A 25,609-nucleotide genomic window follows, 5' to 3' on the forward strand; every position below is an offset into this window, starting at 1 on the left:
ACGCCAAGTAATTGTATAAAATGAAACATTGACGTTAATTTTTTTTATTATTATTGATGCGGTTTTAAAACTTTATCTGATTGGCAAATCATTTTTCATCGACATTAAAATTTTTTTACTGAAAATTTAAAACTTTATCTAATTGGAAAATCGTTTTCATTAGTTTATGAAGCGAAAATACATAAATTCGTTTTCTAAGTTATTATACTTTGGGTTTTGGTTATCTATGTTACTACTAGTTGTTAAAGATGAGTCTTTTGTTTTTATTTATGCATATATATATATATATATATATATATATATATATATATATATATATATATATATATATATATATATATATATTGTCAGGAGTATGTTTCGTGTAAGACGGTCTCATGAATATTTATCTGTGAGATAGGTCAACTCTACCAATATTTACAATAAAAAATAATATCTTTTCATGGATTACCCAAATAAAAGATCTGTCTGACAAAATATAACTCGTGAGACCGTCTCACACAAGTTTTTGCCTTTTGTCGAAGTTATGATGTGTCATTAGAAATGATTTTTATCCTTCGAAAATTGCTAATGTAGCACGTGATACTGTTGTTGTGGCACCAAATATAGCCAATCATATTTGGTACTGCCCGATAGTCCGTAAGAATTCAGATCCAATATCTAAATAGTTACGGAATATCATCTTAATGAACATGTCTCATGTGAGAACCTGAAATTTCAGCAGTAGCAGCAGCTGGCCAATTTCAGCAGAAGCTAACAATTCTAGCAGCAACTCATATTTCAGAAGATGGTATTTTCCAGCAGACAAAATCCAGCAGCAGACCCGAATCCAGCAGCAGACCCGAATCCAGCAGCAGAAGAACGATATTCCAACAGACAGTTACTGATTCAGCTTAGACTTGTAACTGAAGCATTTATCACGGAATAAAAGTTGTTAATGGCAGATTATGACCATTAAATGGGAAGCTAACAGTCAGAATATTTGCCTATAAATAGCACCATCAACCTCTGAATTGGTGTTACACAAATCTTGAATTATCACTTGAAATATTTGAGATAAGAGAGTGCTTATTTTCGGGCAGTAGAAAGCAGTAACGAGAGCAAGCCTATTTCCAGAATTCAACCGAAACTCTCCAGCAAATTACGGTAAGTGGGCTTATGTATAAATATCTTGAAACTCGTTTGATGATTTTTGATTTAAAGCAAAGTACTCTTGATTTCTGATATCTGATTTTGAAGCACTGAAATTTAGTGAACTAATGGTAGGAATATATATTCTGAGCATTACTGATTACTGATTACTGATTACTGGCCTCACCCCTTAGAGGAGAGAACATATAGGGGACTGATATCAGTTTAGCCATGAAATTCACGAACGTGCTCAGTGCTTATTTGATAAACTTCTGATTTCCGACTACTGAATACCGATTACTGATTTCTGAACACTGAATACTGATTTCTGTTATGAAAATAAGAATTTTTGTATATTTTCGTATTACTGTTCTGTATGAAAACGATTTCGAAAACTGGGAGTTATTCCCGCCCCCGCTTACTGAGTGACAACCATATCACTCACCCACCAAAACATCTCAGATAAGAACGATGAAGAAAGGCTAGAAGAAGAGGAGCAGATCCAGTTCTGGGGCTGGTGAAGAAGATTGTTAATTCTCAGTTTTATTTATGTTGTTTTCCGCTGCGCCTGTAAGACATTGTGATATCTGGGTTGTTTTACATTTCCGTTGTAAAACATTAATTATTCGAGTTTGTATCAGACATTGAAATATTCAGTATTTATGAATAAAAGACCGGTTTCTGAATTTCGTACTTCCGAGACTTATTGTTTTCGAATGTAAGTTTGAGAGCAACGCCGATGTCAACCAACTCCCGTCCCGGGCGTGACATTGAAGTGGTATCAGAGCCAGGTTTCATAATCTGGGGAGGAGGAACTAGAAATAATAAGTTCTTATAGACTTCTGAAAATAAGTCCTGAAAGTTACTGAAATAAGCTACTGTAATAGACTACTGAAAGGATAGACTAACTACTTACAGTTAGGAAAATCAGTAGAGAAGTAAATCAGAATACAGTAGAAAAAAAAAAGTATATGGAAACCAGTAGCCGAAACCAGAACCAGTAGATGGAAACCAGTAGATCTGAATGCAGGAGACTGAGTTAGTAGACTCGGAATGCAGCAGACAATACTGGAAAAGCAGCAGGCTGATTGCAGAAGCATCAGAGTTGCAGTAGACAGTGTATTCCAGCAAGTGAATGCAGTAGACCTTGTTAATGGCATGGAAGTTGAGGTGTTTTTCGCGCAAACTTCAAACGGCCATAACTTTTGATCCAGGAGGAATTTTTACTATTAAAAATAGGCGTTGGAAAAGCTCTCGACGAGGAGAACCTAACCTAGAACCATTCATCGTTCTAGCACCACTGACAAACCCAAAAATCCTTCGTTTAGATAGTGATATCATCATTTCCGTAAAATTTTCCAACTTTTCGAAACTTTGAGGAATTTTCATTTTCAAACGCCTTAGTATTTTTGCACCAAACTTGGTACCATTCATGTTCTTGATGTGAAGGATTTTTAGTAAATTTTTCACGGAATTCTGAGATCGAAAATTTTTGAGCTATTTCTTCTGTTAAATGTATAGGCAATACTGACTCTGTTCAATCCAGTATTAGTCTATAGTTTAACTTGTATTCTTGATATCGTTTCTGAACCTTCACTTTCATGATTTGGATGTAGGATATGGCTGAACAAAGTAGCTACATTAAGAGCTTAGAGAGGAAGCTAGAAAAACTCAAGGAGCACAACTACTACCTCGAGTTGGATAAAGATGAATTGGAGCGTCGAGCAGAACACTTAGAGGGTGATGTTCAACGTTATGCTCACTATCTGCATGAAGCAGAAGAGAGGAATAGGAAGACTCAAGAGGAGTTTGAAATATCCCAAGAGACTGTGGCAGAATTCATCGAGCTACGTGATACACTAGTTGACAAGATCCAAATACTTAAAGATCAAAATCATCAACTCGTGCACCAGCACAATCGGTATAGTGAGCAGACTGATGCTCAAATTCATGAGTTGCAGAGTACTGTTGAAGTTCTTAGCGACCAGAATGCAGTTATGCATGGTCATATTGAACATCTACAAGCAGTAATAGCCAACCATGAAGAAGAACCTGAGGAGGATCCAGAAGAAGAAGAAGAAGAAGTTGAAGAGGATCCTATGGATTTGGGATTAGGAGAAGTAGTAGATTAGCCTATCAGTAGTTGTTTTCTTTGTAATAGCACTTGTTCTATTTGCATCTCTGTTTTCATTTTCGAAGTTCAGTTGTAATTACAATTTCTTGGGAAATCAATAAAATTTCTTTCTATCAATTCATATTTAATTCTCGAGCAATTACTTAAACATTGTGTTTCTTTCGTTTAGTAATATTCTGCCAAAACCTTAGAATTTTCATAATTGTAGGATATGGACGGAAGACCAGTGAGAAACAACCGCAACCCTCGTTACAACAACCGTAACAACAACCACAACGATGAGGATGCACAACCGCAACAGCAGCAACAACAACAACCACTACTAGCGGTTGGACTCAGTCAGGCCGATTTGATGGCCATAGCCACGATTGTGGCAACTACGCTGCAAGGGTTTGTCAACCCAAATGCTAATCAACCACCACCACCACCTCCAGCTCAGAATGGAACGAAGCAGCACTATGAGGCTCTACGAAGAGCAAGAGTTCCAAATTTTGATGGAAGCTCCGATCCTGAGGTAGGACAAAATTGGATGAAGGAGGTCGAGAATCACCTTCGACTCCTGGAGGTTCCACAAGCGATCAAGGTAGATGTGATTACACCATTTCTTGTGGATAAAGCTGCCAAATGGTGGGAAGGAGTCTCACCAGCTATGATAGAGGCGGGACCTATCACTTGGCAAAGGTTCCGAGAGGCATTCCTGAGGCAGTACTTTCCGACAGCAGTTCGAGTGCAAAAGCTGTCAGAATTTGAAAGTTTGGTTCAAGAACCAAACATGAATGTGGTGGAGTATTCATCTAAGTTTCACTCATTGGGAACTTACTCCCCAACCATCATGGGAGACGAAGCTTTGAAGATGCATCGCTTCAAGAAGGGATTGAACAGCCGTATTCAATCTGCCCTTGCCGTTATCGAGCCCAACAGTTTTGATGAATTGATGGGAGCCGCCATCAGGGCTGAGAATGACATTAAGAGGCGTGAAAGTGAGAACAAACTCAAACGTCCTCAGTCAAGCCAGTACCAACAAGGCCAACAATTCAAAAGGCCTAGGTTTTCAAGCAACCAATTCACCAGTGATCCAGCCAGAGGAACCACTTCTTCCCCATCAAGCAAAGAGGGAGTCAAGTGCCAAAATTGTGGATTCACTCACACTGGTGAATGCCGCAAGAATTCTGGAGCTTGTTTTCGTTGTGGAAAGATGGGTTACCGCATTGCTCAATGCCCTTTTCCAGATCCGAGGAATGGTCCAGCAGGCGGAGCAACTCCAAGCAAGCCTAAGGAGAACATGCCCAATGCTCGAGTCTATGCTATCACTCAAGAAGAGGCTGACAACTCGAATGATGTCGTAGCTGGTACCATTCTAATCGATAATATACCTGCTTATGTGTTATTTGATTGTGGTGCTACGCACTCATTCATGTCTAAGAGATTTGCCAAGAAGTTAGGAGCTAAGCCTGATAATTTAGAAGAACCATATAGAGTAGCCACTCCTGCAAATCGAATTCTAGAAACTCGCACTCTATATCGAGATATTAGTGTTCTCATAGAAGATCAGAATTTCAAGGCAAACCTGATTCAACTAAACATGGTGGAATTCGATGTAATTCTTGGAATGGATTGGTTAGCCAAGAATCATGCCTTAGTAGACTGTCATGGAAAGACGGTAACCATCCAAGCTCCACACCAAGAGAAAATTTTATTTCATGGCAAGACCAAAGAACGAAAGACTCTTCTTTCTACTTCTCAAACTTGGAAAGCCATGAAAAGTGGAGAAGAAGTTTACCTAGCCATGTTAAGCGAGGTAAAACAATAAATTGCACCTACACTAGAAGAGATTCCGGTAGTGCAAGAATTCCCGGATGTCTTTCCTGAAGAACTCCTGGGCGAACTTCCTGATCTCGAAGTGGAATTTGAGATTAACTTAGTGCCCAATGCTACACCAATCTCAAAAGCACCATACTGAATGGCTCCAGCAGAGTTGAAAGAACTCAAAGAGCAACTTCAAGAGTTGTTGGACAAGAAGCAAATCCGACCAAGCGCATCTCCGTGGGGAGCTCCTGTCCTATTTGTAAAGAAGAAGGACGGAAGTATGAGGATGTGTATCGATTACAGAGAGCTGAACAAGATCACAATAAAAAACAAGTATCCGCTTCCAAGGATTGATGACTTGTTTGACCAACTCAAAGGAGCTTCAGTCTTTTCCAAGCTCGACTTAAGGTCAGGCTGTCACCAACTCAAGGTCAAGACGGACGATATTCCAAAAACAGCCTTCAGGACAAGGTACGGACACTATGAGTTCACAGTAATGCCGTTCGGACTAACAAACGCTCCGGCAGTATTCATGGATCTCAAGAACAGAGTGTTTAAACCATTTCTTGACAAGTTTGTTGTGGTATTCATCGACGACATTCTAGTATATTCGTCAAGTGAAGAAGACCACAAAGAACATCTTCGTCTCACCCTACAGAAGCTGAGAGAAAAGAAACTATACGCCAAGTTCAAGAAATGCGAATTTTGGCTAGAGAGCGTCGCATTCTTGGGACACATAATATCAGCAGCAGGAGTATCTGTGGACCCTAAGAAAGTAGAAGCAATCTCGGATTGGCCTAGACCAAAGAATGTGACAGAGATACGAAGCTTCTTGGGGCTAGCCAGCTACTATCGAAAATTTGTTGAAGGATTCTCTTCAATAGCAATACCTCTCACTAAACTCAAACTGAAGAACTCTAAATTTCAATGGAGTGAAAATTGTGAGAGAAGCTTCGAGACTTTGAAGAAGAAGCTTACATCCATGCCAGTATTAGTATTGCCAACTGAAGGCAAAGACTTCACCATCTACAGTGATGCATCTGAAGGAGGTTTAGTATGTGTATTAATGCAAGAAGGAAAGGTGATTGCATACGCGTCAAGACAGTTTAAGCCGTATGAGCAGAATTACCCAACACATGATCTTGAATTAGCTGCAGTGGTGTTCGCACCAAAGATTTGGAGACACTATTTATATGGTGTTAAGTGTGAGATTTTCACCGATCACCAAAGCCTCAAGTACTTGTTCACTCAGAAAGAGTTAAACATGAGGCAGAGACGATGGATCGAACTCTTGAAGGACTACGACTTGAAGATAAGCTACCACCCAGGCAAAGCAAACAAGGTAGCCGATGCTTTGAGTCGGAAGGATATGAACAAAGTAATCCTAGAGTCACTTTCAGTACAACCATGCCTTCGAGAGGCCATCAAAATGAATCAAGATAGAGATTCAGCTTTAGTGAAGCTGAAAGAGCAAGCTAAAGAAGGGAAATCACCAGAATTCGAGACGGATAACAAAGGAATATTGTGGATGAAAGGACGATTGTGCGTACCAGACATTGATGACCTTAGACAAGAAGTAATGTCTGAAGCACATAAGTCAAAATTTTCAGTACATCCTGGCAGTACCAAGATGTACAGAGACATGAAGAAGAATTTCTGGTGGAATGGAATGAAAAAGGATGTTGCGACATTTGTTTCCAAGTGTCACGTGTGTCAACAAGTCAAAGCAGAACATCAGAGACTTGGTGGACTTCTTCAACCATTAGAAATTCTCGAATGGAAATGAGAACATATTTCTATGGATTTTGTAGTAGGCTTACCCAAGTCGAGACAAAGTCATGACGGCATCTGGGTAATCGTAGATAGACTCACGAAATCGACGCATTTCTTACCTGTCCGCATGAATTATAATTTGGACAAGCTAGCCACCTTGTACATGAATGAGATCGTGCGATTACATGGAGTACCGGCTAGCATACTATCAAACAGAGATCCTAGATTTACATCTCGATTTTGGAAGAGCTTTCAACAAGCTATGGGAACCAAGGTTACTCTTAGTACGGCTTATCACCCTCAAACCGACGGCCAAACTGAGAGAACCATTCAAACTCTAGAAGATATGCTGAGAGCATGTGCTCTAGACTTCAGTGGTAATTGGAGCGAACATCTGCCCTTAATCGAGTTCGCGTACAATAATAGTTACCACAGCAGCATTGGAATGGCACCATACGAAGCTCTGTATGGACGAAAGTGTCGATCACCACTATATTGGAACGAAGTCGGGGAGAAAGCCATCGTGGGACCCGAACTGATCCAAGAAACAGTGGATAAAGTTGCTTTGATCAAAGAAAGATTAAAAGCTGCACAAGATCGACAGAAAAGTTGGGCTGACTTGAGGAGAAGACCCGTGGAATTCGAAATTGGAGAGAAGGCATATGTGAAGGTGTCACCCATGAAGGGTGTAATCCGATTCAATAAGGCGGGTAAACTAAATCCCAGATACGTCGGACCATTTGAAATCCTCGAGAAAGTGGGAACACTTGCTTATAGATTAGCACTTCCACCCGACATGTCAAGAATTCACAATGTATTCCACGTCTCGCAGCTGAGGAGATATATTCATGATCCAAGTCATATTCTGGAAGCTGGACCACTTCTGGTTGAGAGCAATCTAAATGAAGAGCTGAAATATGAAGAGATTCCGATTCGAATTGTGGATAACAAAGACCAAGTACTGCGGCGACGAACTATTCCATATGTCAAAGTACAATGGTCCAACCACACCGAAAGACAAGCCACTTGGGAGTTGGAAGAAAAGATGCGAGCACAATATCCTTACCTCTTTGAGAATCATGTTTAGCCAAGTTTCGAGGACGAAACTTCTTATAAGGAGGGAGGGATGTGAGAACCTGAAATTTCAGCAGTAGCAGCAGCTGGCCAATTTCAGCAGAAGCTAACAATTCCAGCAGCAACTCATATTTCAGAAGATAGTATTTTCCAGCAGACAAAATCCAGCAGACCCGAATCCAGCAGCAGACCAGAATCCAGCAGCAGAAGAACGATATTCCAGCAGACAGTTACTGATTCAGCTTATACTTGTAACTGAAGCATTTATCACGGAATAAAAGTTGTTAATGACAGATTATGGTCATTAAATGAGAAGCTAACAGTCAGAATATTTGCCTATAAATAGCACCCTCAACCTCTGAATTGGTGTTACACAAATATTGAATTATCACTTGAAATATTTGAGATAAGAGAGTGCTTATTTTCGGGCAGTAGAAAGCAGTAGCGAGAGCAAGCCTATTTTCAGAATTCAACCGAAACTCTCCAGCAAATTACGCTAAGTGGGCTTATGTATAAATATCTTGAAACTCGTTTGATGATTTTTTGATTTAAAGCAAAGTACTCTTGATTTCTGATATATGATTTTGAAGCACTGAAACTTAGTGAACTAATGGTAGGAATATATATTCTGAACATTACTGATTACTGATTACTGGCCTCACCCCTTAGAGGAGAGAACATAGGGGACTGATATCAGTTTAGCCATGAAATTCACGAACATGCTCAGTGCTTATTTGATAAACTTCTGATTTCCGACTACTTAATACCGATTACTGATTTCTGAACATTGAATACTGATTTCTGTTATGAAAATAAGAATTTCTGTATATTTTCGTATTACTGTTCTGTATGAAAACGATTTCGAAAACTGGGAGTTATTCCCGCCCCTGCTTACTGAGTGACAACCATATCACTCGCCCACCAAAACATCTCAGATAAGAACGATGAAGAAATGCTAGAAGAAGAGGAGCAGATCCAGTTCTGAGGCTGGTGAAGAAGATTGTTAATTCTCAGTTTTATTTATGTTGTTTTTCGCTGCGTCTGTAAGACATTGTGATGTCTGGGTTGTTTTACATTTCCGCTGTAAAACATTAATTATTCGAGTTTGTATCAGACATTGAAATATTCAGTATTTATGAATAAAAGACCGGTTTCTGAATTTCGTACTTCCGAGGCTTCTTGTTTTCGAATGTAAGTTTGAGAGCAACGCTGATGTCAACCAACTCCCGTCCCGGGGCGTGACATCTCATGTCACTCATTCACCTGGATCCGTCAGATCACCTAAGAACTTACCCGAGACTCTATTTATCCAAACCGAACTCCCACACTTCCATAAAACTATATTGAATATATATTTACTTACATTTTGTGGACACACATCTCGTGTGCCATAGGTACTAGTTATATACTATGTCAATAAATTTTATTAAAAATTATCATTTTTTCTCTTGCCACAATACACAAATCCTTAAACTCAATAATCGTTCATCTCCTTCTTCTCATTCAAAATCATCCAAAACAAAGAAATTCCACCAAACATCAGAATCGATTCTATTGTTCTATAAAAATCTATTGAATTAATATATATTTACATTTTGTGAACATGCATCGCATGAGCCACAATTACTAGTTATATATCAAGGCACGATCCTTTATTGCAAATTATCATTTTCTCTCTGGCCATGATATATCGAATCATTCAACTCGATAATTGTTCATCTCTTTCTTCTCATTCAAAACCATCTAAAACAAAAAAATTCCACCAAATATCACAAATGATTCTATTGTTCTATAATAATTCTATTAAAATTTATTGAATATATAATTACATTTTGTAGACACATATCGTGTATGTCATCGTTTACTAGTATAAATTAATTATGTATGTATAATATTTTTGGTGTGATAATTTTTTTATGTAAACTTTTAGGATTTTTTTTGTTATTTTTAAAATTTATAACATTTTATAATAATATCTTTATTTTCATATTAGAAAATGATATACTGATTGTGCAATAATGGTAATTAGCATACTAATGCACGCATTGCGTGCTTGTACAATATTTTTTTATAATTCATTTGGTTATATTTAAATAAGGATCAAAATGTAGTTATAAAAATGATGAGGACAATATTATCATTTTGATATATGAATTTTAAAAGTAAATAGAAAAAAAAGAAGAAAAAAACTTAAATATGAATTGAACATGTAACTTAATTTTAGTGAATAAATATTTTATCTACTGAGCTACAATGAATTACTTTAAAATTTTAGCACTTTATTATATATATAATTATTAAAATAAATCATGATATCAAAAGATAGTTATTCTAAATGTCTCAAATTTAATAATATAAAATAATAATAATATGATTAGTGTATATCTCCGATCTATTAATTATCTATCTATTATACTATACTGTGCATCTATATGTAGAAAACGTAAAAGTTGTATTAAAATTCACAATTAAATATTATATAGACAATTTTTTTTTTATAAAATATGTACGTGTATATCATGTATAATTATCGCTATACAACATACATATATAATTTTGATATTAAACTCAAGTACATAGACATAAATTAACACTCTTTCTTCGAGATAACTATCATTAATCCGTTTCTCGCATAGACGCACATTCATATACATCAAATTTTTGATAAATTAAAATTTTATAATTTATACATATTCTAGTAACTCTCCTGACAATAAAAGTAAATAAAATTATAAATAATTAATCAACATCATTTGGCTCACGGATGAGATGATGACAGATGATAAATCAATATACTTGGATAAAACAATAGTGAATGACACTAATCTTATATAGAATTTAAGTCAAACATTGGACAAATCGATGACGAAAGACAAAATAGACATTTTTTATTTTTTATTTTTTATTTAATCAATTATAGTTATGTAACTATGTTCCGACGATCCATTTAATCATTTTCCTCAAAATTAAATAATTAAATGGCTAATATAATTTTTAAGTTTGAGTAACTAGATGGTTAAAAAATTTCTTCATGAAATACATGTATCTTTAATAACGTAATTATAAAAAGTTAAAAATGATACTATTAATTTATTATATAATTTCGAAGAAATGGACTAAAACTGATCATCGAAATATAGTTAGATGCCTATGTTTTATCCTCCGAACTAAGCGTTGCCTTAAATGATTGGTTATAGGGATGAGCATACAACATTTAGTACTTGTGAAAATTTAATAAAAAGAAAAAAAAGAAAAAGAAAAAAAAGAAAGCACATATCCGAAATAAAAGGTTGTTTAATTAAAGTATTTTATTAAATATCAATCAATTTTTTTAATGTTACAATAATAAAAAATATGAATAAGTATCTTGTGAGACGGTTTCACGAATCTTTATCCGTGAGACGGATCAACCTACCAATATTCACAATAAAAAATAATACTTTAGCATAAAAAGTAATATTTTTTATTGATGACCCAAATAAAAGATCTGTTTTACAAAATACGATCCGTGAGATCATCTCACACAAGTTTTTGTCTTAAAATATTATAATGCATCTCAATTAATGAATCTTGTAAAATGTTGGTAACAATAAGATTCCAAAAATTCAAAATCCAAATTTCCTCACATCCTTGGATGAGGTGTGCTTGCATCCTTTTCAATAGATGGGCCTTCTCCTTGGGTTTTGGATCATTTCAATTTCTTTCGGTTTATAGATTCTGAAGTTCATGGCCCAAAATATCATAATTTTATTCACTGAATTCTAGTTTGTTGGGCCTTGGCCCAAATAAGATTCAGCTCGCACACGGGCAAGATTTCCTTGTACAATTGTATTCTTATACAGTTTTTTAATTCCCTTGCGGCACAAAGAAAAATAAATTGCAATCTAGCAACTAGCAACCCGCCCTGGATTTTGAAATTTTATGATGTGAATTTTGTAAGATATATATTCTATTTAATTCATAAAAAATCTAACAAAAACTATATATTAAAAATTAATTTTTAAAAATAATTAAGAAAAACGAAATGTACATTATAAAAAAAATATAAAAATTATGGAACCAGGTTTTGAGCGGAATAAATCGTGAAATTCTTTAGAAAATATTATAAATTAGTTAAAATACTAATAATTATATTATTCGATTCTCGTAATTTTAGATTTATCATTTGTAATAAGAGAATTTTGCACTGCTTGTTGATATGATTAGATTTCAAATTTTCATATATATATATATATATATATATATATAAAATTTTGATATCCTGCACACCTACCGTGCACATCTTTGTGAGCACCGATGAGGTGTCACTCACCCATTGGATGCACACCTACCGTGCACATCTTTCATATATATATATATATATATATATATATATATATATATATGGTCTCACAGGTCGAATTTGTGAGACAGATATCTTATTTGGGTCATCCACGAAAAAATATAAATTTTCATGCTAAGAGTATTGCTTTTTATTGTGAATATGAGTATAGGGTTGATCCGTATCACATATTAATATCCGTGAGACGGTCTTACATTTGACCCACTCATATATTAAAACGAGATATAATATTTATTTTAAAAATCATTATATGTAAAAATAAGTATTTTACAAATTGCAGCTTCTATTATAATTTTTTACATACTACGTCATTATTTTTTTTACAAATTTACCCCTTATATTAAATTAAAACAATCTAGAAGAGCATATTTTTAAATTCAAATGCTTTTTTCAAAAAATTGAATTGGTTTTTTTAAAAAACTCAGGCTGTCCCCAACTTGGAAAAGGAAAAACAACGTACGTTAATATTTTTATTCCCACAATCGATCCGGTGCGCTAATAGCATCTCAATCGTTGGATACAAGTGATATGCCACCGTTGGATCTAAGTAAATCTCATGAACGCTAACAATCGACGGTTTAAAGGGATTAATATTTTACAACCGCCGCACATTAGTACTTCTTACTGGAGTTGTGCCCGGTTTTCGAATTACACAGCTAAACGGTAACCGGTGAATATACCAATCCACGCGCGTATCGAAGCTTTGCTGTACACGCGGCTGTACAATAGGCTTAATTTGACGGTGAGGTGCACGCGCTGAATCGCAAATAAGGTCTCTTTATTTTCAAAACGGAAAAAAATATTTAAATATTATGCGTGTGTGTTCTCTCTCATTTTCGAAATTATACCGTTCCCCTCTTTTGCACCCCCCAACCCACTCGATTCTCCACAGAGAAATTGCCGGCGCCCGGCCGGTGGAGGATAAGTTTATATAGCGGCGTAATTCGAATAGCAGGGATAGTCCTACAGAGGATCTTCTGTATATTCACATTGCACGTTGTATCTATACAGTAGGAAATGTCGGAGGATGAGAAGTTATTGAAGGAGGCGAAGAAATTGCCATGGGAGGATCGATTAACCCACAAGAATTGGAAAGTGAGGAACGATGCAAATATCGATTTGGCCGCTGTTTGCGACTCCATCTCGGATCCCAAGGACCCGCGCCTTCGTGAATTTGGTGAGGATATCGATTGCTATAGATATGAGTTTGTGATGTTAAGTATTCCTATCGTTGCTCTTTCTAACGAACAGAGGAATGTGGAGGTTTAATTCCGGGAAACCCTGTGTTCAATTTTTTTTTTAAATTTCGGACATTTTTTTTTGTTTAGGGCCATTTTTCAAGAAGTTGGTAGCGGATTCTAATGCTCCGGTGCAGGAGAAGGCTCTTGATGCACTTATTGCTTTTTTGAGAGCTGCAGATGCCGACGCTGGAAGGTGATTTTCTGACAAATCATTGCTGCGTTCTTTCATATGTTAGATTTACTTGTTTTAAATTTTGGGTTTTGGAATATTGACGCTGCTGAGTTTGTTACCTCTTCGCATTGGGCTCAGGTATGGGAAAGAGGTATGCGATGCAATTGTGGCCAAATGTCTAACAGGAAAACCTAAAACAGTGGAGAAGGCACAAGCAGCGTTTATGCTCTGGGTTGAGTTGGAGGCTGTGGACGCTTTCCTCGTATGTCTCAAATTTATAGTGACACTTGCTTTGAATTTTTGGGACTTGAATTTAGTTTAATGTTTCAAACTCTCTGAAATATTGTCTGGTTGTTATATAATTGAACGGGGAAGCTTAGTGTCTTCGTTTATTCCATAACCTGTTCAAATTTGCTGTTGTAAAAGGGTTCAGAACGTCAGATTAAGGTGAGTGGATGTAATATGCATGAAAACACAAGAAAGAGCAAAATGGATTAGTTGCTGAAAGAGGTGATATGTGTTAGTATTTTCCATTTGTCAATTAGGACAAGCAATTCAGCTAATTACAACATGTTTGAGAATTGTTAAGGACTACAATAAGCAAGGAAGAACAGAGATTTTTTAGAAAATAAGGAGCTTGGAGATTTTCCACATGTCCCTAATTGGTTATAATTGATTTTAGATAAAAGAATGGCTCATTAAGCTTGGCTCTTATTTTCCTTGAGGTTTCTGTATTTGTATTGCAATTAAACCTTGTTGTACCTCTGCTTGATGGTATGTATATACTTATGCACATTCATTTTCTGAATCACGAGTCAATCTTATTATAAGGAAACCGGGTTGTGAACAAGGTCAAATCATTTAAGTAGAGCAGTATGTGTGATACATATGATATTTAAATCTTTCCTTAATTAACCTTCAAGTTCAACATTTGATTTGCTTGACCTTTAGCAAGCGTCAATCTACCTTTTAGCACTTTTTCCTGTGGCTTTGTTAAGATTTAGTTGTTATTTTTTACAAAGTATAGTTGGTAACAGAGTATTCTAATCGGATGAACTTTGTTTATTTGTAGGATGCCATGGAGAAAGCAATAAAAAATAAAGTTTCTAAGGCAGTTGTGCCTGCAATAGATGTAATGTTTCAAGCTTTAAGGTGTGCACATGATAGCTGTTTTCATGTCTTTCTAAATATTTCATCTGTTTGGTTTTCTTCATTACATTGAGTCATTGACACTTGGTTGGGTGACGAATCAGTGAATTTGGGACAAAGATAGTGACGCCCAAAAGATTATTGAAAATGCTTCCTGATCTTTTTGAGCATCAAGATCAGAATGTTCGTGCTTCTTCGAAGGGGCTAACACTAGAGCTTTGTCGTTGGATTGGAAAGGAACCTGTCAAATCAATACTGTTTGAAAATATGCGAGATACCATGGTATGCTTTTGTAAAGTTGGTATAGATTCTTCTCTCATAATTATTCCTTGTTTGGGAGTACTCCTCATATCTTTGTGTTCTCTTTTTATATTAAGAAAAAAGAGTTGGAGGCCGAGCTTGCTAATGCTACAGGGACTGCCAAACGGACCCGTAAGATAAGGTGTCGTTTTGTTTTCCTATCCACGACGAAGAAATTTATGTCATTTTGCATGTATTGGAATTTCTCCTAATTCTGTTAATGTTTAGTGGTTGTTCTTGTCGTCTTCTCTTCTGTGAATAGTTATTATATTTCCAACGTCTGTCATGCTAATTCTGTACAAGAGCAAGTGGATCTAAGATTAATCTGGTATATCATGTGGCATGTCGTGGTTTCTTGCATAAGTATGTGTTGTTTATGAATCGGATGTCTGTTGATTCTGCTAAGATTGTTGGGCTTGCATTCTTTTGTGTGCCATTCCCCTTGCTTGATCTCGGTTTTCATGTTTGTTCTTTTCTACTTTTTGTCGCTGACTTTATGTGCCTCACTTATTCTCAGCTGAATTAGTTATGGCTATTATTGTGTTATTTCCTAGTATTTTGGTACAAACATACCCAACTTGTGTCAGCTGTTTCGGTTTTCTTATCTCCTACATGGTTGGATTAAAATTGATTATTAGATTGGAATATTTTTTTCATTTGTGACCGTGTCTTTGCTGGATTTGATTTTAGGACTTTGAGGTCAAGACCCTTCTTTGGTTTTTTCGTCAAGTGTTTTATTCTTTGTTATTTATCAGATCTGAGCAAGACAAGGAGCCAGAAGTTGAAACTGCTTCCGAGGTTGTGGGAACTGGCCCTGCTGAAGGAACTGTAGATGATAGTATGTGAACATTCAGCTGAATTATGAAACCCTTTTGTTGTCCTTGATCTGATGCATACATTTTTCTGTCAGTTCCTCTGGAGATAGATGAGTATGAACTTGTTGATCCAGTTGAAATACTGACATCTTTGGATAAGTCTGGATTCTGGGAAGGAGTGGTAAGTGGCCATCTCTTAAATTATGTCGTGTCACTGGTTGTGTTTTATTATTAAGTGTAATGGTTGCTCTTTATTTTTCAGAAAGCTGCCAAATGGTCTGATAGAAAAGATGCTGTTGCTGAATTGACCAAACTTGCATCTACAAAACGGATTGCTCCTGGAGATTTTTCGGAAGTTTGTCGAACATTAAAAAAGGTTGTTACACAACTTTTTTCTGGAAATTTTTTATTTTAATTTTTATGTAGATTTAAAATTCTTTTGATGACGTCAAGTATTGGGTCGTTGATTCTGAACCATATGCCCCAAAGTTAGTTCTATTCAGGTGCAGTGGCATGTATTATCCTTGATCTAAACATTTTTTTTATATAAGAAACGACATTTTATTAATAAAATAAGAAATAAGTACATCAGTGAACTAGTGGTCCACTTTCATCATGAAGTACATAATATCAATGTTGTATTAATGATACGCATAAGCCCAATATCGCAATATATCTAATATAGTGACATTCTTAAAGTCATCATGAGTCCGATCGACATAGCAACTTTGATCTTGATTTTTTCCAAGCAATGTTATCTAGTTTCTTCCTCATCATAAAAAATTCTTCGATTTCTTTCCAGCCATACTATCCAGCATATGCAATGAGCCACGAGTTGCCAATTTTTTTTCCCCTCGTACCAGTTAGCTGTCCTAAATCCATAGAGAATAAATCCCTCGTTGGCTTAGGCATCACCCAAACTAATCGAAGCTCTTGCAAAGCTCTAGCCCACAATCCGGTCGTGAATGGACAATGGATGAGCATATGATCCTGAGTTTTTGATTCATTTTTACACGACACACACCAATTTGGGCACATAGCAATTGAGGGCCACTTTTTTTGCATCATCTCCGAGGTCGGTAGCTTACCCTGAGTCACTGTCCACGAAAACACCGGAATCTTTTTTGGAACCGGAACCTTCCAAATCACATGGAAAAGAGGAAAAACGGGGAAACAAATATGGTAAAAAAAAGACTTGAAGAAAAATTTGACTGAGAAAATACCAGAAGAATCCCCTCTCCGCGCACGAAAATCATTTACCCCTTCAATCAACCTAGTTCTCTCTAACACACCTAATAACTCGGACAACTGAAAAAGCTCCTCATCTCTCACAGCCCTTCTAATATGAAAATCCCAGGATTGAGTAGATGTGACATTGTCAAAATGGACAAAATGTAATATAGGCAAATTGTGAACCGCGGATAACTGAAATAATGCCGGAAAAAGATCTTTGAAAGAAGAATCCCCCCACCACCTGTCTTCCCAAATCTAGCCTTGTTATCTCCTCTCACCCTAAAAGAAACTCGTTGCTGAAAAGTCGGGTGTATTCGGGAAATAAACTTCCATGGGTACATGAACGTAATGTTTCTTGCCAACCTCGCATCCCACCCATTCTCTTGTAACCCATATTTACTTACAATGATTTTCTTCCACAACGTCCCATTTTCCGCATAAATCTCCACCACCACTTCCCCAACATGGCCTTGTTTCTCAAGATAATATTTTCAACACCCAATCCGACTTTTTCCTTTTCCTTAGATTTGCACACGTGTTCCCATGCGACAAGTGACTATTTACATCTCTATCCGCTCCGTCCCATAAAAAGTTTCTTGAAATCTTCTCCATTAATTCCGCTATACCTTTAGGCACCCTAAAAAGAGACATGTAATATATCGGAATTGCATTTAAAACCGATGATATCAATGTTAATCTTCCCCCTCTTGACAAAAAAAGATTTTTTCCAACTTGCCAATTTTTTCGACATCTTAACCACAGTGGGATCTCAGAACAATGCTTGTAACGGATTTCCACCTAAAGGAACTCCCAAATACTTGATGTGCCATATCTCCAAACCACATCCAATTTGTTGTGCTAACAGTTCAACTTCTCCTTGTTCACAGTTGATATCCAACAAAGCACTCTTTTCCCAATTGATTTTTAATCCAAACATTTCACAAAACGATTTCACAACTTGCACAAAAAACTTGATATGGTCCTCATTCCTCACAAAGAAAAGTGTATCATCCGTAAACTAAATGTGAGATATCTCTATAATGTCTCTGCCTACCTCGATCCCTCTTATAAAATTCCTTTGCTTGGCTTTGTCAATCAATCTCCCCAACACATCTACTACCAAATTGAACAAAAAAGGAGACAAAGGATCTCCTTGTCTAAGCCCTTTGTGCGCCTTAAATTTACCCCTTGGCCTCCCATTAATCATAACAGAAAATGATACGTTCGACACACATCCTTTGATCCATCTTCTCCATCTCCCTCCAAACCCCTTTTTCATCAAAACAAAATCCAGAAAATCCCAATTCACATTGTCGTAAGCCTTTTCGAAATCCACCTTCAATACCCATCCTTTCTTCTTCTTGTTCATTTTTTCTTCGAGTAGTTCATTCGCTACAAGACCACGTCGAGTATTTGTCTTCCCTGAACAAAAGTATTATGAGATTTGGATATTTTCTCTTCTATCACAGTCTTTATCTCGTTGTTAAAACTTTTGCTATTATCTATACAAACTTGTTGTCAGGCTAATCGGTCTGAAATCCTTCACTGGGACCGATTCATTTTTCTTTCGGATCAAACAAATATATGTTCCGTTCGTTATACCATTTATGATTACGCTGTGAAAGAACTCATCGAAAACCTTCATTATTTCTCGTTTGACTATATTCCAACACTCTTGAAAAAAGCCAAAGTTAAAGCCGTCGGCCCCCGGACTCTTACAACCATCGCACTGAAAGACTGCTTTCTTGACCTCCTCTTCCGAGAACTGTTTTTCTAACTCTCGACTCAAATCTCCATCAATGGGCACCACTCCACTCCTTCAATACCCCAACATCTCTCATCTGACAAACTATAGAACTCCTTAAAGAAATGCAAAATAATGAAGACAATTTCATCCTCATCACCCGTAATCGATCCATTGTCTCTTTCCAATCTATTAATGGTAGCCTTGCTCCTCCGATGATTTAAAAGTGAGTGAAAAAATTTTGTATTTTGACCTCTTCTTTAATCCATTTGACCTTGTTTTTTTTTATAATTGATTTGATTCTTTCGACATATCAAATCTTCTAACAACCATTTGGTTTGTTTTCCTTCATTCGATACTTCTTCCGACCCTCATCATAAATTTATATCCCTCCCATCCTTGAATCTCCGCATTGTTCCACCACTATAGGGCCAAATTTTAAAGCTTTTGTGCCTCAAGCACACATTCTCGAATCTAAAAGGCGTCGGACCCCATTTACTTTTTCCCAAATCCAAGACCACTGGGAAATGATCTGAGGTGATTCTTGGCAAGAGTGTTTGTCTAAAAAATAGATAAATTTCAGTCCATCCTGCCGTGAACAAGAATCTGTCTAATCTGTAACATATGGGTGAGTCCCTTAAAATTCGACCATGTGAACTTTCCATTCAGTAAAGGTGGATATCATGGTATCAAAATAGAGCATGCTCGAAGTCTGTGATCGATTATTCATTTTCTCTCGTAATGATCTGACCACATTAAAATCTGGCCACTTTGTTAGCTTGAAACGGAAATAATTCAACTCTCATGTTTGCAGAGTTGCCAAGATCGGTCTGAATCTGTTCCCGCGAGCTGTTCACCCTGCCTCTGGTAACAATGAGTGCTTCGTTCCACTTCCTATCCATCCTCATCCTACCACTGCCCTCCTTAACTTTCAGCGACCCTCGGCTAAGCTCCTTCTCAATATTGTTATCATCCCGGTGTATTGTATTAATTCTTGTCGTTGCTGACCCGTAACCAATGATAGGTTGATGAGATAGGTTGAGGAAAAGGGTAGAGGGCCAATGACGATCGGCACCCGGCACCGGTGATAGGGTGGAAATGCGATCGTCGATGGTCAAGGAGTGAGAAATCCGATTGAAAACGGGAAGGTATCTGGGGAGTGGATGTGAGGATAGAGCACTTTTCAAAAATTTCTCTCACTAGGGTTTTTCCCAATGACTCCTTTACTCCAATCCTTAACCATAAATGCTGGTAATTGATCATAAGTATCAGCTTCTATAATCCCCGGATTAATGTGATTTGGACACAATTTCCAAGCTTTTGTGACTGTTCCATAGGCTTCCTTTCTTCACTGATGTGCATTAAATTATCCCTTCTTTTCATCATAAATTTGGACAAATTGTGTGCCACCCATTTCCAACCCCAATCAAATCGCCCACTTGGTAATTGGTATGATGATGCGCTGCCTCTTTCCCCTTTAGACAAATTTAGAGACTTCGAGATAGCTTCCTCGGCCATTGACAATTTTCTGCATAGATACTACTGCTTCTCTTCCTCTGAATCTATCGAAGGTAGCCAGCGAAAGTCGCGAACTTTTTAGGGACTCGTTTTCAAATTTTTCTAGATAGAGAAATTTTTTGACTCGTTGAAATTTTGATCTAAATATTCAGCTATGCTGATAACAGAAGCACCTTTAACAATGGCGAGGCTCTAACAATTCTTAAGTTCCCGAATCAGTCTTTCTCTGTTTCTTATGGACCATATCAGATCTCTATAGCTTCTGGAAGCACTTTATATTGAGTCGTTTTAGTATTTTGACATGCTTTATCTTTTTTTTTTTTCACTGCAACATTTTTTTACACATAGTTGTCAAGGGCGCAAGGCGCGCCGAGGCGCACAAGGGCTCTGGAGCATGAGGCGCAAGGCGAGGCGCGCGCCTTACCGAAGCAAGGCGCACGTTTTTAAATTTTTAAAAAATATATTTATCTTAGAATAATATATTAAAATATGAAATAATTAAGTTACAATGTCACACAAAACAACAAATAATTAATAAGTTCAGAATAATAAGTAACTTCATTAAAATTCTTCAATCATCCAACTGTCGTCACGTTGTTGGATGTAATTTTGTTGCAGTTTGCAAAGCTCTTGTCGCTTATTTAATTTGTTAACTGGGCTGCTAGGGTTTGGGGTTGGGCTGGGCTTTTTACGTTTTAAGTTAATATTAAAAAAAACAGAGAAGTTGCATTTTCAAAATGCAACTTCTCTTCTACAGATTTTTTTTAAAAAAAGCAATCTCAGGCGTGCCTAAGGCGCGCCTGAGAGCCTTTCCAAGGCGAGCCCAGGCGCCTTTGTAAATTGTTGCGCCTGGGATTGCCCCGGGCCCAACACCCGCGCCTGGTGGCGCCTCTCGCCTCAAGGCGAGCGCCGGCGAGAGGCGCTCGCCTTTGACAACTATGCTTTTACAGTAACATAAATAGTGGACTGGTCATGCATAGAAGTTTGGTGTGCCTATTGAATAAATCACTTTTTGGCCTCTGCAGATTATTACAGATGTAAATATTGCTGTTGCAGTTGAAGCGATACAGGCCCTTGGAAATCTTTCAAGGGGTCTAAGAGCCAATTTCTCAAGCAATTCTCGTGTCTTGTTGCCCATATTGCTGGTTAGAATTACACTTCTACATTTATTTGATTTCAAAGTTGTGTACTGCAATGGACATGTGCAGGGACGTCTTAGAAAGTATTTATTTTATTGCAAACTGCTTTCCATGAATGTTAAATTTGCTAGAAAGAGGTGAATGATTGTATTCTGGAGAAAAGAATTCTGGATTGCTCTGTAATTATTGTGGCGTTGATTTACCCAACTCCTCGTGTCCCTAAGTTACAGATTCTCTAAGTACTATTCCATTATTTTTAAAAACGAGGGGTGGACCATAGAAGTAAAAACCTATAAATGTGCATCTGAGTACTAGCATCAAAACCTTCATCGGTGACGGTACTCGTGCCCTTATACTGGACGTAAACTTCTGAATCACTTGTTTGATGATAAAATTATGATTCTATAACTGTTGTGCTGGTTTAGTTGAGCTTTGTTTTTGTTTTTGCATAGGAAAAACTTAAGGAGAAGAAACCAACTTTGTTGGAGGCACTTACACAAACTCTTCAAGCAATGCACCAGTCTGGATGCTTAAATCTTATGGACATTGTTGAAGGCATGCCTTATTTTTTCAATTTGTATTTAAACTAAATGTTTTCTGTAAATTTTTCCTGATGCTTTGGTGTCATTGCATTTTACATCAGCTTTGTTAGATTAGTTGACATCACTTTGCTTTTACGAGTACTAATAATGTCAATTTTCTTTGTTTTCACACTTTTTCATGTTTTTATTATTTATATAGTCTTCTTACATCTCTCACATCATTGGGGGCTGTTATTTTCCATCTTAGTCACATCTTTTTGGTTGTCCTTTCTGAAAATTTCATTTTTATCATTTGTTGTGATGAAACATATGGTTTTATTGCCTTCATGTCAAATAATGTTTCTTATTTCTAATCGAGCCTTTAGTGATTCTGATTTGGCAACTTAAAATTGGCTCCAGTTAGACAGGTTTTATTTTTTTTATTTTTATCTTGATAATAAGTAAAAGCCATAGAAGTTTTGGTAACCGCTTCTAAAGGTAGCAACATTGCAGAGAGTTACTGCCAAGAAAATGCTGGCATTGATGAAGAGAGATACATTTTTTGAGTGAAGGAATAAAGCCTTCCAACTCCTGTTGAAATTTGAGTTTTTTTGTAGCTACTCTCATTATGTCAGTTTCATTCTTGGGTGTCCTACCCTTCGTAGTGCTTTGATTTTGAAAAAAACACCACACCTAAAAATGGTTCAAAACTTATTCTTGTTTAAGGTGATTCTGTAGTTATGTATGTTTAAATATTTCTATATAATTTGCTTGGGGGTGAATTGACATCTTATGTAAAGTAACTTTGGTCTTGGTGAAAGTTTGATTTTCATGTTGATAATCGATGATATTTATGGACTTTTCAATTGATTGGTGTGAAATCCATTGTGAGTTACTATTTCCTGTAAATTCTTGACTTGTTTGGCCTATTATTTTGCTCAGCATAACATTTTATGCTGGGTTAGCTTCAAAACAGAGATTGGCGTCTGATTATCAAGTGTGTGGACAAATTGAGAAGGTACTGACTACAACTTGTTTTGTTACAGACGTCAAGACAACAGTAAAAAATAAAGTTCCTCAGGTTAGATCATTGACGTTGAACTGGGTTACCTATTGTATTGAAACAAGTAACAGGGCTTCTATTCTTAAAGTGCACAAGGAATATGTTCCAATCTGCATGGAGGTTAGTAAATATTAGCACAACTTGATGTCATACATGCTGAATACTCTGTTTTAAATTGGGTACTATTATTACTTCTCTCTCTCGCACAATTTGAAATTGAGTTGTCTCGCATGCATGAGTGAAATTTATTTGCCTAAATAGAGTATGATCAACTGTAGATATATATCCATTTTAGTGCTCATGAACTTGATTTTTGACACGCATGAAGCTACACATACAGAATATGAAGGATGGTGTCAATCATCAAATTTCGTAATTTCATATTGCGAAGATGATTTTTAACTGCAGTGTCTTAATGATGGAACACCTGAAGTGAGGGATGCGGCATTCTCTGCTTTGGCATCTATTGCTAAGGTATTTATTCAGGGTTTCTGTCTCGATATATCAATTTGCTCTTTTTTTCACATGCTCCGTTTCTTTCCTTTAGATGGTTGGTATGAGACCTTTGGAAAAGTCGTTGGAAAAGCTCGATGATGTTAGGAAAAAGAAATTATCTGAAATGATTGGAGGATCGACAGTTGACCCGTCCATTGTTCCAAGCTCAGGTTTAGAATTTTATGTTTGTTATCTGTCATGAGTGGAATTGTTCTGTTATTTATTTGATTGGATTTTTCTTAACATTTATTATATGGATTTAAAAATAATGCCAGCTGCCAACCCATCTTCTGGGAAAAGTTTATCATCCACCGAGGTTAGTATATGTTGAACTTACGATAGCTTCAGTTTGGTTATTTAAATTAGTTCCAGAATTGATGCATCTGAAATACTTGCAATTTTATTTGTTGTTTGTTTACATATTTATTGTTGGTCACAAACTGCTCATCAGTTATTTGCTCGATGGTGTATATTTTCATGAATGCTGGAAGGTCAAATAGATTCCCGTGTATAAAAGATAAATTGAGGTGGCATCTGAACTGTGCATCTTTTAGCTGACAGAACGGCCTATAGCCTTGTATATTCTGTCATATGTGCTTTTAATTATCGGTTCATATTGTTTGTTACCCTGTGTTTTTCCCTCCTGCTCAATGCTGCTCCTTTTTATCCATTTAATGATAATCTTTTAAGTACTCATCTTGTAGGCCTGTGAAGGGGGTTTATCATCCACTTTCCTAATTATTGTTACTAAATTCATTGGACTTTAGATTCTTCCCTTTATCATTCCGTAAACATTATTAATCCAATCCCTTTCTGCGCATTGATTTTTTGTTTTTACCGAGATTGTCTAATCCCTTTCTATGTTTTGATGTTCTGTTTCTCCTGAGATTGTTGTTGAATCCTACATATGTCTTTTTTATTGTAACAGGTTTCTGATGGATCATTTGTTAAAAGATCAGCAGCCAGTATGCTTAGTGGGAAGAAACCTATTCATACAGTTGTAAGTTCTTTCTTAACCCGATTCTCACTTCCTATTGGCTGTTGTTGGTGAGTTTCCGATAAAATTGCAAGAGAAAAATATGGAGTGCAGAACCTCGTTGTGTTTCTTCATTCTGTACTTCGTTGATGATTTGTTTGATCTCCCTTTTTCATTGCTATGTTTTTGAGATTTTAGCTGGTTACTTAATTACTGATTGTTTGCTGTTCCCATTGCATGGCTTTCAAATTTTCAGCCAGTTATCAAGAAAGTTGCCTCCAGTAAATCGGTTTCCGATAAAAATTGCAAGAGAAAAATATGGAGTGCAGAACCTCGTTGTGTTTCTTCATTCTGTACTTCGTTGATGATTTGTTTGAACTCCCTTTTTCATTGCTATGGTTTTGAGATTTTAGCTGGTTACTTAATTACTGATTGTTTGCTGTTCCCATTGCATGGCTTTCAAATTTTCAGCCAGTTATCAAGAAATTTGTCTCCAGTAAATCGGTTTCCACCAAGAAAGGTGATGGAGGAGGACAATCAAAAGTTTCAAAGCCTGCAGAACCTGAAGATTTAGAGGTAGTTAATGGACATGTCCTCATCTCGTTATGGTTTTTATTGTAACGCTAGCCGGTATGTATGATGTTACAATTTCATTTATTTGATTTGTTACTCTCTTGATATACAAGCCAGCTGAAATGAGTCTGGAAGAGATTGAAAACAGATTAGGATCCCTTGTGCAATCAGATACAATTTCTCAGTTGAAGAGTGCTGTTTGGAAAGAACGACTTGAAGGTCTACATCTTTGAATTTATGTTTTGATATTTCTCTTTACAACTTTAATCTCTATAAGTTTGCAGGAATTTCTTCTATAGTTATATCATTGTCTTTGTCAGTTAATATTGAAGGTTTCCGGCCGAGCTTTTTACTAATTTTGCTTCCAATGGTTTCCCATTTTTATTCATAGCTCCCTTTTCTTCTGAGAA

At 36.6% G+C, this 25,609-nt stretch overlaps 1 protein-coding gene across 1 annotated transcript in view; it reads left to right on the plus strand.

Moving 5' to 3' along the window:
- Positions 1-13,084: 13,084 nt before the first annotated feature.
- Positions 13,085-25,609, plus strand: part of LOC140838949 (protein MOR1-like) — a 70,307-nt gene continuing 57,782 nt past the window's right edge. Inside the window, 18 exon segments of the mRNA XM_073205578.1 lie at positions 13,085-13,437; positions 13,589-13,694; positions 13,812-13,935; positions 14,746-14,825; positions 14,927-15,104; positions 15,200-15,264; positions 15,878-15,960; positions 16,033-16,118; positions 16,200-16,313; positions 21,458-21,577; positions 22,024-22,126; positions 23,139-23,275; positions 23,564-23,629; positions 23,703-23,820; positions 23,926-23,966; positions 24,579-24,650; positions 25,098-25,202; positions 25,313-25,418. Of these exon segments, the coding sequence (XP_073061679.1) occupies positions 13,278-13,437; positions 13,589-13,694; positions 13,812-13,935; positions 14,746-14,825; positions 14,927-15,104; positions 15,200-15,264; positions 15,878-15,960; positions 16,033-16,118; positions 16,200-16,313; positions 21,458-21,577; positions 22,024-22,126; positions 23,139-23,275; positions 23,564-23,629; positions 23,703-23,820; positions 23,926-23,966; positions 24,579-24,650; positions 25,098-25,202; positions 25,313-25,418 (1,864 nt within the window). The 5' untranslated portion in view covers positions 13,085-13,277.

This window comes from Primulina eburnea, chromosome 8, assembly GCF_022965805.1.
Source record: "Primulina eburnea isolate SZY01 chromosome 8, ASM2296580v1, whole genome shotgun sequence".
Classification (NCBI taxonomy): Eukaryota; Viridiplantae; Streptophyta; class Magnoliopsida; order Lamiales; family Gesneriaceae; genus Primulina; species Primulina eburnea.